The sequence below is a fragment of the Photinus pyralis genome, unplaced genomic scaffold, assembly GCF_008802855.1.
Source record: "Photinus pyralis isolate 1611_PpyrPB1 unplaced genomic scaffold, Ppyr1.3 Ppyr1.4_LG5, whole genome shotgun sequence".
NCBI lineage: Eukaryota > Metazoa > Arthropoda > Insecta > Coleoptera > Lampyridae > Photinus > Photinus pyralis.
In genome coordinates this window covers 41,947,074-41,960,195 of record NW_022170596.1, presented here as the reverse complement: position 1 = coordinate 41,960,195, position 13,122 = coordinate 41,947,074, and the positions used below count along the sequence as shown (strand labels likewise).

At 34.4% G+C, this 13,122-nt stretch overlaps 1 protein-coding gene across 4 annotated transcripts in view; it reads right to left on the bottom strand.

Annotated features, from left to right (window-relative positions):
- The window catches only part of LOC116170205 (zinc finger protein chinmo-like), a 301,795-nt gene that overhangs the window by 17,497 nt on the left and 271,176 nt on the right, over nucleotides 1–13,122 (bottom strand). For 3 of the 4 annotated variants that reach the window (XM_031486432.1, XM_031486434.1, XM_031486433.1), the window contains exon 2: nucleotides 10,978–11,127. The exons of the other annotated variant lie outside the window; for it this stretch is intronic. In XM_031486432.1, coding sequence (XP_031342292.1) covers nucleotides 10,978–11,127 — 150 coding nt within the window. The remainder of the gene's footprint in view (nucleotides 1–10,977; nucleotides 11,128–13,122) is intronic. 4 annotated transcript variants of the gene reach the window in all.

The window sequence follows — 13,122 nt, the reverse complement described above, 5'->3', positions numbered from 1 at the left end:
ATGCTTTGTTTTGGTAATGGGTAGTGGATGTGGAGTGAAAAAATAGCTAAAATAAAATAAATTTGCTACTTTACGCCAATTTATATTATTTATTTCTTGTAGAACAAAAAAACTATTAACTTGAAGGATAATTTTTGAGTATTTATTTAGATTATTTTCTATTTTTAAATTTTTCTTGCTTAATGAAGATCACCAACATAACAATTTTAAAGGGCAGCTGAATAAAAGCCATGCCTCGTAATCCCAGGGTACTATCCCCATTCTTTGTATGATGATTAAATATTTTCTGTATTTCTTCACGTGGGCACAATAACGGATTTAAATTAAAATTAAGAAATTATGCTAATTTGAAATTATGGCGAATTTCCGGAGACGCGGAATAAAAGTCTGAGTTTGAAGGAATAATTAAAGTTATGACTTCCAGAATACAAAATTCTATTCATTAGTAATAATTAATCAAAACGCACTTTTGTTTTGATAAATTGTTACGTCTTATACGCATGTAAGATAATTTCTAGTTCAGAAGCCAAACGAATACTACGTCGTACCTAATTGATTAATGATAGGGGTCAATTTAAATAAGTTGTGTGAATCTCGATGTTGATTCCGTATGCATACATTGTTTTTGTTTTGCAAAACTGAAGCATTTTGACGTTGGATACACACACACTTACTCTTCGTTCTCATTAAAATGTATAAATTCGCTTTTGTAATACAATGTCTTATGTTAATCAGCTAATGTTTAAACCAAGTACCTACCTCTTTAATGCAGCTATAAAATTGACCAAACACTAATCCGCGTAAAGAACAGCCGAATTACAATAATAAAATCCAAAGCGCTTCCCTTTAAAAAATTCATAGTTACGCACAAATTTCGTCTGGCACCATTAAGATTTACGCTTAGTTCCATGCCGAAGTGCTCCTACTGCCTACAAATCGCCTCTATTCTCTGTTCAATTTCGCGGAACGCAAATTATATCCGCCTTAACACCTCAAGTTTGTAAATCGGTTAAAATCATTATGCTGAGCGGACGAGGGGTTGCCAAATATGTTAACCCTTTCTGATATAAATATAAAATAGTATGTAATGACCCTAATTTGGGCAATCTTCCGCGTTGCCCTACTCGCAACGCTAAGGGGATACACTCCGTGAAAATGCTTACAAATAGAAGCTTTTCAAACAGCATTTTGTATCCCTACACGAAAAGCTTATTTTCCACATGGCCTTTGCAAAGGTTTCGTTAATTTTTCATCTAAACATCAATCAATGAATAGGTCATTCACGTTCCGTCATGGAAACCAATAAAAGTTTTGTTTGGAGGGGAAGGGATTTTTGGATTACACAATACTTGATATCCACTCTTCCTTCCTCCACAACTACTCTGATGTTGTATACATTTAAACGGCCTATGCAAAATAATGTATTCTTTTCTTTGTTCAATTCCAGAGCAAATATGAATCATTGAATGTTCATGAAATTTGGTGCACTGGTTAAGGATAATGTATAATATACATACATACATATGAGCGAACTATGTTTAGATAATTTAAAAAAAATAGAAAGTTTACTCAAAAAGTGTCTTTGAAATTTATGAAATCGTAAATAATAAATAAGTGTAAAACAACAATGGAAAAATTCTAATTTATTTATTTTTCGGTTTCCCGAATTGAAATAAATAAATGAGGAGAATAAGTGTAAAACAACAATTGAAAAATTCTAATTTATTTATTTTTCGGTTTCCCGAATTGAAATAAATAAATGAGGACAATATATAACTGAGTGGTGACTTGAACAACACAGCATAGGAATTTCAGTAGTAATTTTTTAATATCCGATTATTGGTTTCTCTAATTATTTTAAAGATAAAGTCTGTTTAGGTTTTTTGTAGAGAAAAAAATTACGAATACACTCACAGTACAGCTTTTAATTTTTTGAACCTTGATACCAAGAAAAAACCAGTTTGAAATAAAAGAACAAATGCAGGCGCTTTTGTTCGATTTCATAATTCCATGGATTTTTATTTACCGACTTTATTAACGCGACAGTTTTAGATTTTTACTGTTTCTGAATTTATAAAATAGGAAACATAGTATCGTAGTTTTTTTCTCTACAAAAAGCCTAAAAAGACTTTATCTTTAAAATAACCAGGGAAGTCAATAGTACTATTGAAATCCCTATGGTGCGTTCGTCCAGTCACCACCCCGTATATTGATAATAGTATTGTTTGGTTATAGTATGATGTTATTAAATGTTCTATTTTTCTAAAACTACGTCTATCACATTACAGATGTAAACTATTGCACCGTACGTTGAAAAAATGAATTAAAATGCAATTATTAATTATTTTTTTAACATTGTAGCCCACTACATCATTATTTACTATTATTTCATGGAGATAACATACACATGACACACAGCATCATAATTATTAACGCATTAATGGAATTCAGTTATTTACATTATCATCAATGCAATAGTGGTAATTAATTGTACTTCGTCTACTGTCACTTTCTTCAAAAAATTAGGTAAACTTCTGGGGAATACCAGAAAGACGAAAAGAAAGCAGGCACAAATAAGTTAAATAATTCAAGATCGAATGATATATTTGTAGATAAACGGGTTTGTAAGCATAACGCGTAAAATTGAAAGAATTCACATGATGAATTGCATACAGGTAAACTTGTTTCCTTGTTTACTAATTATTCACACCCTCTTTCTCTCTCTAAGGTGGAGTTAATTCGCTTGGCTTATATCTGCTACGATATCGCCACCTGGCGGAATGCAGTTGTCCCTACTAGGTACACAACAACTTTAAAGAATGAATGAATGCATTTATTGATGTGCTCTTATAATATAAAAATATACACTAGGATATAGGGGCATGTATTTGGCCTGGCCACTAAATTACTTACGATACACCTATGATGTTTCATAAATAATCTGTGAACGTGGCCTTTCAAAGCATGAATTATGAGAAAACTGTGAATGTCAGAGAATACCTAGAGTTTGATAAAAAAGAATCTCGGTCAGTTAAATAAATATTCATTATTGGAAAGGTTGCCGATCAAAACAATTTTGCCCATGTGATAGACCCCTAAGTGTCCTTCATTATTCATATTGACTTTATTTATTGAATTTAAAGAGGAATACTAGAGGTCAAAGATATTAGGAGAACTAATTTTTGTGATTACTTCGAAAAATACTAATGCTGTCATGACATGATTTTCAAGATCAATCAATTGTGTTTACACAAATAGTAGAAGCGTTTCACAGTTCCCAGGAATGCGTGTTTCACCTTGGTCACCACGATGGGAAATTTCGAATAAATTGATTCCAAAATGCTTAAACGTTGATCAGAAACGTGTTCGACACTGTCAAAAGCAATGTACCATCGTTTTAAAGATATCTCTTTAAATTGCATTGTCATTTATCGACGAAATATGGGTCCATTATTATGATCCAGACGCTAAAAGACAATCTAAATTATGGAAGCATATCGGTTCTCTACAACCCAAAAAGTTCAGTACGCTTCAGTTATCTGCGACGCATCAATATTTCATATGGATATACTTCTACTATACTCGTATACCAGGATCCGCATAAATATAAATTCAAGGGAGTTTTCAAAATATAATAACAACTTAGCTTGCTCCGAGGTTTGAGTTCTGAGATCTCAAACCCTCAAACAGAATTTTTTAAGAAAAAGATTGAGTTCAATTACCTAAATGGTAAGGCATTCATTTAGTTGCTAATTTATTACTTAATATAAGTTTCAGTGGCGGATTATACATAAGGCACAATAGGCTTTAACCTAGCAGCCCAAAGAGATGAGGGACGTTATACAGGACGAGTGCGTAAGATTCAAACAATTTAGTAACAGAATATTTTTTCATGCCCACCATTTGATCACACTATTTTTAGCGCATTTTTTAAGAATAAAAAAAATGTGGTATTGTTTGCGTTTTTTCCGTCCGTCTGTCCGTCCGTCCGGACCCACTTCTGCGGTTTTTAACTACTTTTAGGGGAATGGTCCACTAGAGTACGAGAGCGAAATTTAGCCTGCTTTAAGCACTTTAATTTGTTCCCCATAGTAGCTAAAACTCTGAACAACCGCTGTTTAATAGTGATTTACGTGGTTATGATACTAGATTTAGAAGTCATCTATCTATGTGTACCTTTTTGTAGGTTGTCTAAGTCTCAAAACGGAACTAATGTTATGGCCCAGAAACTATTTAACCATCGTGCTCTATTTAAAGCGAAAATTAAAAAAATCCTTTTAACAAAGGCCTTCTATTCGGTTCAGGAATTTATGGACCACAACATACAAGAGATAGTTTGAGACGAATGTAAGTGATCTTGTATTATAATGCATGAAATATACTATTACTAGTATGAACGTATAATCAAAATTCTAATATTTTTAATCATTGATTAACCTTAAGCAACAGTAATATCCCAAGTGCACAAAAATAGCCGATTAAATTTTGACGTTTTCGTCAAATGTTTTGCTTAGAAGTACATCGAGTCAATTTGCCACGTAACAAAATCCCGCGTGCGTAGCACGAGGGTCGAAGGATTTTGGGTAGAAAATTGACGAGAAGTACTTCTTAGCAAAACAATTTGACGAAAAACGACAAAATTTAATCAGGCTATTTTTAAGCACGCGGGATATTCGGCATGATTACTTCCTTAATAATTCCTGAATATTTAATATTCACAGCGGTTTCAAGATTTTCGAACAAATTTGCACCAAAACTGGACATTGTGCAAGAGATAAAGTGCATTCGAAATAATTAGCACATTAAGTAGACTTGTTCGGAGTGACAGTTTCACATCTAAACAACAGCCAGTAGGTGGTCGTCTAAGTATCTTTGCTATTTGAAAGTAATAAAATCAGAAGCGATAAAATTTTGACACATTTTTAACCGCGGTAAAATTTTGCAAATTAATCGTTGAAATATGGACAGTATGGACAGTAACCAACCTTAGCAAATCTAATGCTTTTACTGCATGAAGGACATACTTAATCCTCGTTGTGAAACCGGCCAGAAGTGTCACTACAACGTTTAACTGTTAAGTTAATATCATCAATTATTAAAGTATTCCAGTAGTAATTTTTTTAATTTATTATCATGATACATTCTATCATATACATATGGTATATAATCATTCTATCATCAAGGTTTCTATGTTTGAATTTGCCACAACATGGCGGACGAGCTCCTATTGTCGTCACTGTCTCTATAAAGTCACTGTATTTTAGTTAGTGAAACAATAGCTCCTTTTTGAGAATTAAAAATGCGCTAAAAAGTGACGAGAGAAACAATTTTATAAGCACTTCAGCCACTTGTAAGAATTCAATGTGGTTTGTCATTTTTAAGAGACTTTGGGAAAATTTACCCTAGACCGAGAATTATAATCATATTTAATAGTGACAAGTACTGGACCGTATATGGCCCATACATCGTACTAAATTTAAACGAACGCACCTCTGCGCCCGATGAGTGATCTACGCATAGACGGACAAACACACGAACTGCTTAATAACACAAAATAGAGAAATCTAAGAATAAATGCCTATGAAACAGATTTTATCACAGTACGTAAAATAATGGCAAAGCAGTAAATAATAGTTCGCGGACTGAGAATAGAGATGCGGAAAACACTAATTTCTTGTTCGTAACAAAACTTTAAAAGCCTGCAAGTGTGATTCCTATAATCGTATACATCTTAACCAACATGTCTGAATTTATGCGTCAATTTCGACGTAATAACATCTGAACGCATTGCAACGATGCCTTCATAGGTTCATATTCCGGAAGTTCAATGTTCACTCTCCACCTCCCCAACAATTCAACCAAATGATTCCATCCTGGCATCTTGCATTTTTGGTACTGATGAAAGGTTAAGATGGTCGTGCAATTCGTGGCGCGTGTATGCGCACATATTGAACCTCTTATTGCATCTGATAAATAAGAAATACAAAAAATGAAGAACCATGTTCATAAGTTAATGAAATAAATAAACATAAAGTTTTACATTTATTGTTTAACCTATCCCTATTTGAATTTTATACTAATTTTATGACGGCATTGTAGTACCTACCAGAAAATGAGTAGGAAACTGTACTTATTAGTGTGAACAGTGTATTTAAAGCAATTACATGCAACACATTTGCGTGCAATAGATGGATAGTGTTCAAAAAGTAAAAATGCGGATATACGCTAAGGTTTTACAACCGTGGATGGGGTGAGGTTTTTCAGATGGATTATGTAAAACATTTTTTTACAAAAAAATAGAGGGTACATGAATGTATCTTAGTCGTCTGATACCTACATAATAGATACACTCCACTCTCCGAGCTGTACATGTGTGTGGCGCAAAAAACTGTCAAAAAGTGTGGATATCGAGACATCAATGTTAATTCCATCCATTACGAGAGTTCTTGTTCAATATGCCCGAAGACCAACTTATCAAGTTCTTGTGTTACTGTAGAAACTTAAACTGAATGAAGATGACTAACATTGTTAACGTTAAATTATCACCGTCATTCGTTATTCAAATTCTTATATATTAAGTTTTACAAGAAAATCATTCATTATTTGACCATTTACAGTTTTTTATCAGAATGACTAATTGAGACTTGTCAAAAATTTATTGATCAATACTTTAAGTGAATGAAGAATTCTAAGCCTGCCACGCTTAAAAACACGCATATCTTTTTACAATAAGCGCGTAGTAAGTTTTTTGCAACGGTATAATACCCTACCCTACCCACTTCAAGTTCATAATATCATTGAAGTGTTACTTACATATTTGTGAGTATTTAGCGATTCAGTACAGTGCACGAAATTCATTAATGATCATCAATCGTTGTTCCGTCGAAATCGAAATTGAGACATAAATACGATTTTGACATCGGATTGATAGTTATTGGGGAAGGTTCCCACAACTAGAAAAGCCCTGCCTAGATTTAGTCAAATTGTCATTGGAGTATTCATTCTATTCTTATACAGTTCAAAAATGATTGACAATTAGGATTCAAGTAAAGCACTAAATTTAGTGACCAAATAAATATTTCTCATGTTCGTATCACATTTCAATTTTATGCGTTTCTCCTACTTTTTCAATCCAAAATGTTTCACGAAAAACGCTCAGACGCGTTGAAGTTAGGTTCACTATTTCTCTTCTCTAGCATAAAAACAGTCACGTCAATCATCGCAGGTAGCCACCCACTGCAAAACCGGTCCCCTGTGAGATGTACACAAATTATGCGATTATATTTGGGTCCGTGAAGTTAGCAGCACATTGAAGGCACAAATGTCGAGACTAGGTGGGTTGGTTAGTGCTTCGTCTGTGCCGGTTTGTGCCGTAAAAAGTTTGCCAGCAAAACATACGGTTTGGAAATTATTTCGATTGTTAAAGGTTCTGCTAATAGGCTAGTCATTGAGGATTTTTACCTGGAATTACCGGGAATTACAGAAATTTTGTCTGCTTGAGTGCGTAGAACTAAAATCATAAAATGCACAATTCTAAACTTGCCGCCGGGGCCGCCATCTTGCCAAGATGGCCGTCAAAAGCGGTTTTCCGTCGATATCACCAAAACTGCGCATTTTACGAGAAAATATGTGGTGAGCAAATTAACGAAACGAAAATTTCCTACAAAAAATGTAGTTAGCATATTTTCACTAAAGTTAGCCCTTACGCAGAAATTCAGAAATTTTTAATAACCTTCAAAAGTTTCCAAAGGCTTTTAAAACCTTTAAGATAATTAAGAACTTTTATGCGTCTTGAAGAGTTCATCTCGCAGATGAGTCGCAGCCTCCAAGAGCATCCAGAGTCTTCTAAATGGTTTAGGGTTGATGTTAACGTTATGGGGGGGGGGGGGCGAGTAAGGTAAGTTTAACTGACACACGAAACCGAACACAAAAAATCATTATTCATCTTCACTTGACAGTCAGAATGATTTAGCAAGAGTTGAACTTGAGTCACACCACCGTTCATCAACTGTTAACCAATGACTTAGGAATAAGAAAGGTGTGTGCCAAAATGAAATACCTTTCTCGGGACCAAAAGCACATTAGGATCATAAGGTGCTTTGACTTCTTGGAATCGATTGAAAAAGATTTCCATTTCCTGGAACATGTGGTCACAAGTCAACTTGGGTATTTGTGTAAGACGCGGCAACCAAACGCTAGAGCATGGAATGGCACACGGTAACATGTCGAAGGCAAAAAAAAGCAAGCATGAGCAAGTCCCATATCAAAAGCATGCTGATTTGCTTTTTCGATAACCAAAGGGATTGTGCCAAACGATTACCCAACACTTTTACGTTCTTTAAAGACTTCGGAAAAGGGTCATGGGTACGAGACCAAACATCAAAAACAGTTGGGCGTTTCATCATGATTCATCGCAATGCGCTTTGTCATACAGCAATTTCAGTGATTCGTTTCTTGTCCAGTAAGTCCTTGCAACAAGTGGTCGCTTTAGAAGTAAAAAGTAGTTTTTCGAATTTATATTTTGGTAAGCATAGGACAATTTACGCACGTACCGCTTAACAGTGAATTTGCACAAAAATATGTCTGGCGATATCGAGTCAAAGGGTCCGAATTAGCAGTTTAACTTAGGATAAAAAGATAGTGGCCAGAAGTCCTAAAACTGGGGTTCGTGATAAATTGTTAGTTACCCGTAATTTTATACGTGCGCAGATAAACTAAACTTTTTTAGCGAGCTGATTCGTAGCAAGATCGTTTCAACTTAGTGGAAAGTTCATACTAAAATACTTAAATATGACGCTATTACGACGTACGGTAAACATTTTAAAGACAATTAATTTGTGTATCTTGCTCTCGTCAAAACGTAGCAATAAATTAGGCAAAATTTAATGCCAATCCAGTGGAAAAGTGGCATTTTATCTCTGTGCATAAATAACCACGATCTCGAGTATTATTTTATCTCGAATTTTGAAGCTGGTTTGTTTGCATTCATCACGAAAATAATGTACAGGGACGGCGCAGAAAAACTGTCTTTTCCAAGGAGAAATAAGATCAATTCGTAACAGAAGAGAATTTTACCCACGTCAATTACAGTACGTTATTTTAATTTTCTAGGAATTTGATATTGAGTTTGTTTGAAGTTAATTTTTCCTGAAGGTATCGACCCATGAGAATTATTCGCATAAATAGGTTTGTATTTCATTTATTGATAAGGATCAGATCCAAGCAAAGGATTTGGACTATTTGCGGAAGTTTTTGTTTTTTTTGTCAATCATGGTCAATCAATGGTAATGACTAAAAGAATCAAACATAAAAATCCCCAAAAAAATGTGTTTCATTTTCTATACGTTATAGACACCTGGTTTATTTCGCCCGCACAAGTTATAGAGAAAAAATGAAATATACACATTAAATTCCAAAGAACACAAATCCAGTACCCATAAGCGCCTGTTCTCGTCATCATCATCGTCGAAACATGTCGCAAACTACAGTCAATTAAACTCATCTATGGGTACTGGTGTTGTGTTAATTTCGAATTTTATTACACGCTACCCATTTTCAGGAAAAACCATGCACTTCAACCCTTCAAAAGAAATATATAAAGTTTAATAAGAAAGGCATGGTTGTAGATGTGTATTGCATAGTACTCCTCATTCATTGGTTTACCCTTTGGCAGGTAGTTCAACCAAAAAATAGATTTATAGATGTTTTGGTTAAGTAGAATTCATTTTGTAAACCAACCCTTTTCTTTAATATTTAAATCTAGATGTGTTCAAGATTTGACAGATTCCATCCGATTCATGCTTCATTCGGTGCAGTACTAAACAAAATCCTTTGGGTTCTTCAATCGAGTGTCTATGCCCTATGGGATAGAGATATTTTGTCTAACGTAAATGAAATTTGACTTTCTTTGATATATTTGGTCACGCTAAAAATCAATGGCGCTCACGTAGTTCAAATACACCACAGGTAACCGAATTACCACTCTCGAAACACATCGTTTTCTGAAGCAATCAAATCGATCATTAGAAAAAAATTAATTGTTAAAGAATCCGAGGATCGATAATGCTGTCGGTGACTGTGCGTATAACCCACTCATGACCACACTGATTTAATGGTCCTGATAATTTTGATACTCTGGCACTAAAGTGATCAGCACCAGAAGAGGATTAATTAGTGCTTTTAATCAACGCTCGACACTTTTTCACAAACTCTTTCTATGGTAACCACCAGGTACGTCCTATGAAAAGTCATTAAATACCTAATTAACTTACAAGCATGCAATGAATCATGTAAGACTTTTTTTCATTTGTTGTGCTATCATTTCCACTGCCAATAATCATCACGAACCGTATTACTTATTAATCATAATTTTACAGAACAAAAGGTAGCTATAGAAAATTAGTATACTATAATTAATTAAGTATGCATGTAGAATTGAGTTTCCCTTCACACACAGCAGGGCGGCCAGATTTTTTCCTACGCTCAAATTTAGCGAGCTTCAAGGCTGAAGTTTGAGTTTCATCTTCTCTACTGGTCACTTTTGTTCGGTATCGTTTAGGAATACTAATCTTAATTCTGAATCAATCGCTTACTCCTTATCGTGATGTTCCAAAATCAAAGAGACCATCTTGCCGCCAGCATTAGTTATCAATGCAATAATTAATAAGGCGCCGCCATATATAATCGAAAAATAAACGGAAATATTGTTTCCGGTTAAATTTCTACGCAATCCCAATATTTGCTTACAATTGAATTGGTTTTAATTTATGGAAACCACACGCGCAACTACGCACCAATTTCAAAATATCGTCGTAGATTACCATTTACCATGACCGTATAACATACTATTTTGAGTATTGTGCGTTACGATTTTAAATTGAAAGTAGGTATAGAAACATTGAATCGGAAATTTGATATATTCACGAAATCGAGCACCTAGTGCGAAAGTTGAAGGTAAAATAGTGCGTAAAAACTTACCTTCACAAAATAACGTAACGTCCGCTAAACTTTCAGATTTGAAAAGATTACTGAAAGATGTTGCTAGATTGCTACCGAAACTATTCCACTTCAAACAGAATTGTTGTTGCTGAGAGTCCATTTCCACACCAGGTTGAAGTATGTTTTTAGCTGTAAAAGAAATGAAGCTGTGTATCTTAGTTTTTGATGGTGGTGTTTTTTACAGTACGTCCAAATATGGCAACACGCTCGAGTTCCTTTGTTGAATATGTTACCCAATGACTTAATGAATGTAGCAGGCAAAAACTGACATGCATTTTTAGTCGGTACCATAAAATACCACTTTTTAACATTGCGGTTTTGATTAATTACGTGAATTATATAATATCAAGATACAATCCAATTTGATTGGGCAACAAAGAACTCGTGCATGCGTTTTTTATTCTAATAATGAAACCCTAAAATGCAAAAGAATGACCCTGAATGGTTTTTGACCCTGCACTTAAATAAAGAATGATTACCAGCAGGTAACAGGCGTTTGAACTCCAGGCATGCACTTCCCACATTTTGCAGGTTATGAAACTGGTATTTGATAGATTATTCTAGGAAGCCGAAAGCCTTGATAATTTAAGGGGCAAACGGATGAAGGTGTTATGTCACAATTTGCCGAAATTTACGCAATCAGAGTAAAAACGATGAACGCCCTTTCGCGGGATGCATAATTAGAGTTGTGCCCAACAAAAAATATTAGCGCAGGCAATTTTATTAAAAATACATCAATTCCCTTCAGTTGCGGTGATTATATTTTGCAAATATAATGAAGAAATTTCCATTGCAAATTCCGTATCAACGTATTTAGTTAATGTATGTATATTAAATAAATAAATTACTGTTTTTGTGCAACGTGCACGAAAATACAATAAATGCCCTTGCCGAAAATTCGAAATTACTTATATAACGACTTTGCATGAAAATTACTCAACTAAAATAACAATGACCGGATAAGTTCATATCAATGCAAAAACGTTTGTTGATGCCATATCCCGAAATGGATTGCCTTGAACTTCATTTCACGGTCACAATAAAGCGCTAACAATTTGCGAATTTAACTGCATCAACTTTAGCTAAGCAACAAACTTCACGCGGCGAAAATAGATTCTGCACAAATTGGACAAGAAAAAATTCTAACCAATCAGGCCAAACGAGCTCTTTTTACCTCGTACAGTTTTATACAATTTTCCTGTACACATTAGCAAATAAAAGAAGCCTTGAGCGTTGGCCAAGGCTACGCAGTAATGTAATGTTGTATTCAAAATTTCCATCGAATTATGGAAAATAGCATATATTGCGTTTGCGGTAATCGAGGTTGCAACATGAAATGAAATTATATAATAGGTACGCACTCAAACTTTTGGAGATTGGATGGGGATAGAACAGTACATTGTGTTTTTAGAAGCGCATTATTGTTGCTGCATATTATAAAATGAAATCATAGTAAACCCAAAACGCTCAAAATCAATATTGATTTTTTTCTATTTTTTATTAGATTCTCCTACCCTCCCCTGTTTTGATAACTATAATATTTATTACCCTTGACAGTGACACAGTGGCTTAAGGCTCATTAAATAAATTTCGCATATCTCTTGCATATTTTAACAATAATGGTGTCATACAACCTAAGAAAACATCAATTAATTCATGTCGTTGATTACATCCGTTTCCTCCTTACAGTCAGATTACAAATTGGCGACAAACAGATAATCTTTTGTTTGATATAACCTCAGGAAGGGGGGAATGAAAAACCAAATTAAGGTTCCGGTACCACCCCTCATCTAAAAATCTTTCAATTTTGGCTATTGAATAAGTGAATTTCAGGTAAAAAATGTGATAAAATGGGTGCATCTCCTTTTTTTACAGTTTTTAAAAAACTCGTCGACCTAATTTGGAAAACAAGCTTGTTTTAGTGTTCTTTTTAGTTCAGTGCGCTTTACTAAATCGTGTAATTTATCTGAAATGACATTTTTTAGATTTAGACTATCAACCGATTCGGATCCGCTGATTTTGTCATACATGGCTTTTTACCACCCGCACGATAGTCAGGGAGATATATTGCATTGGGGTAAAAATGACCCCCACTTTTTTGTCGGAAATACACGTTTTACTTTT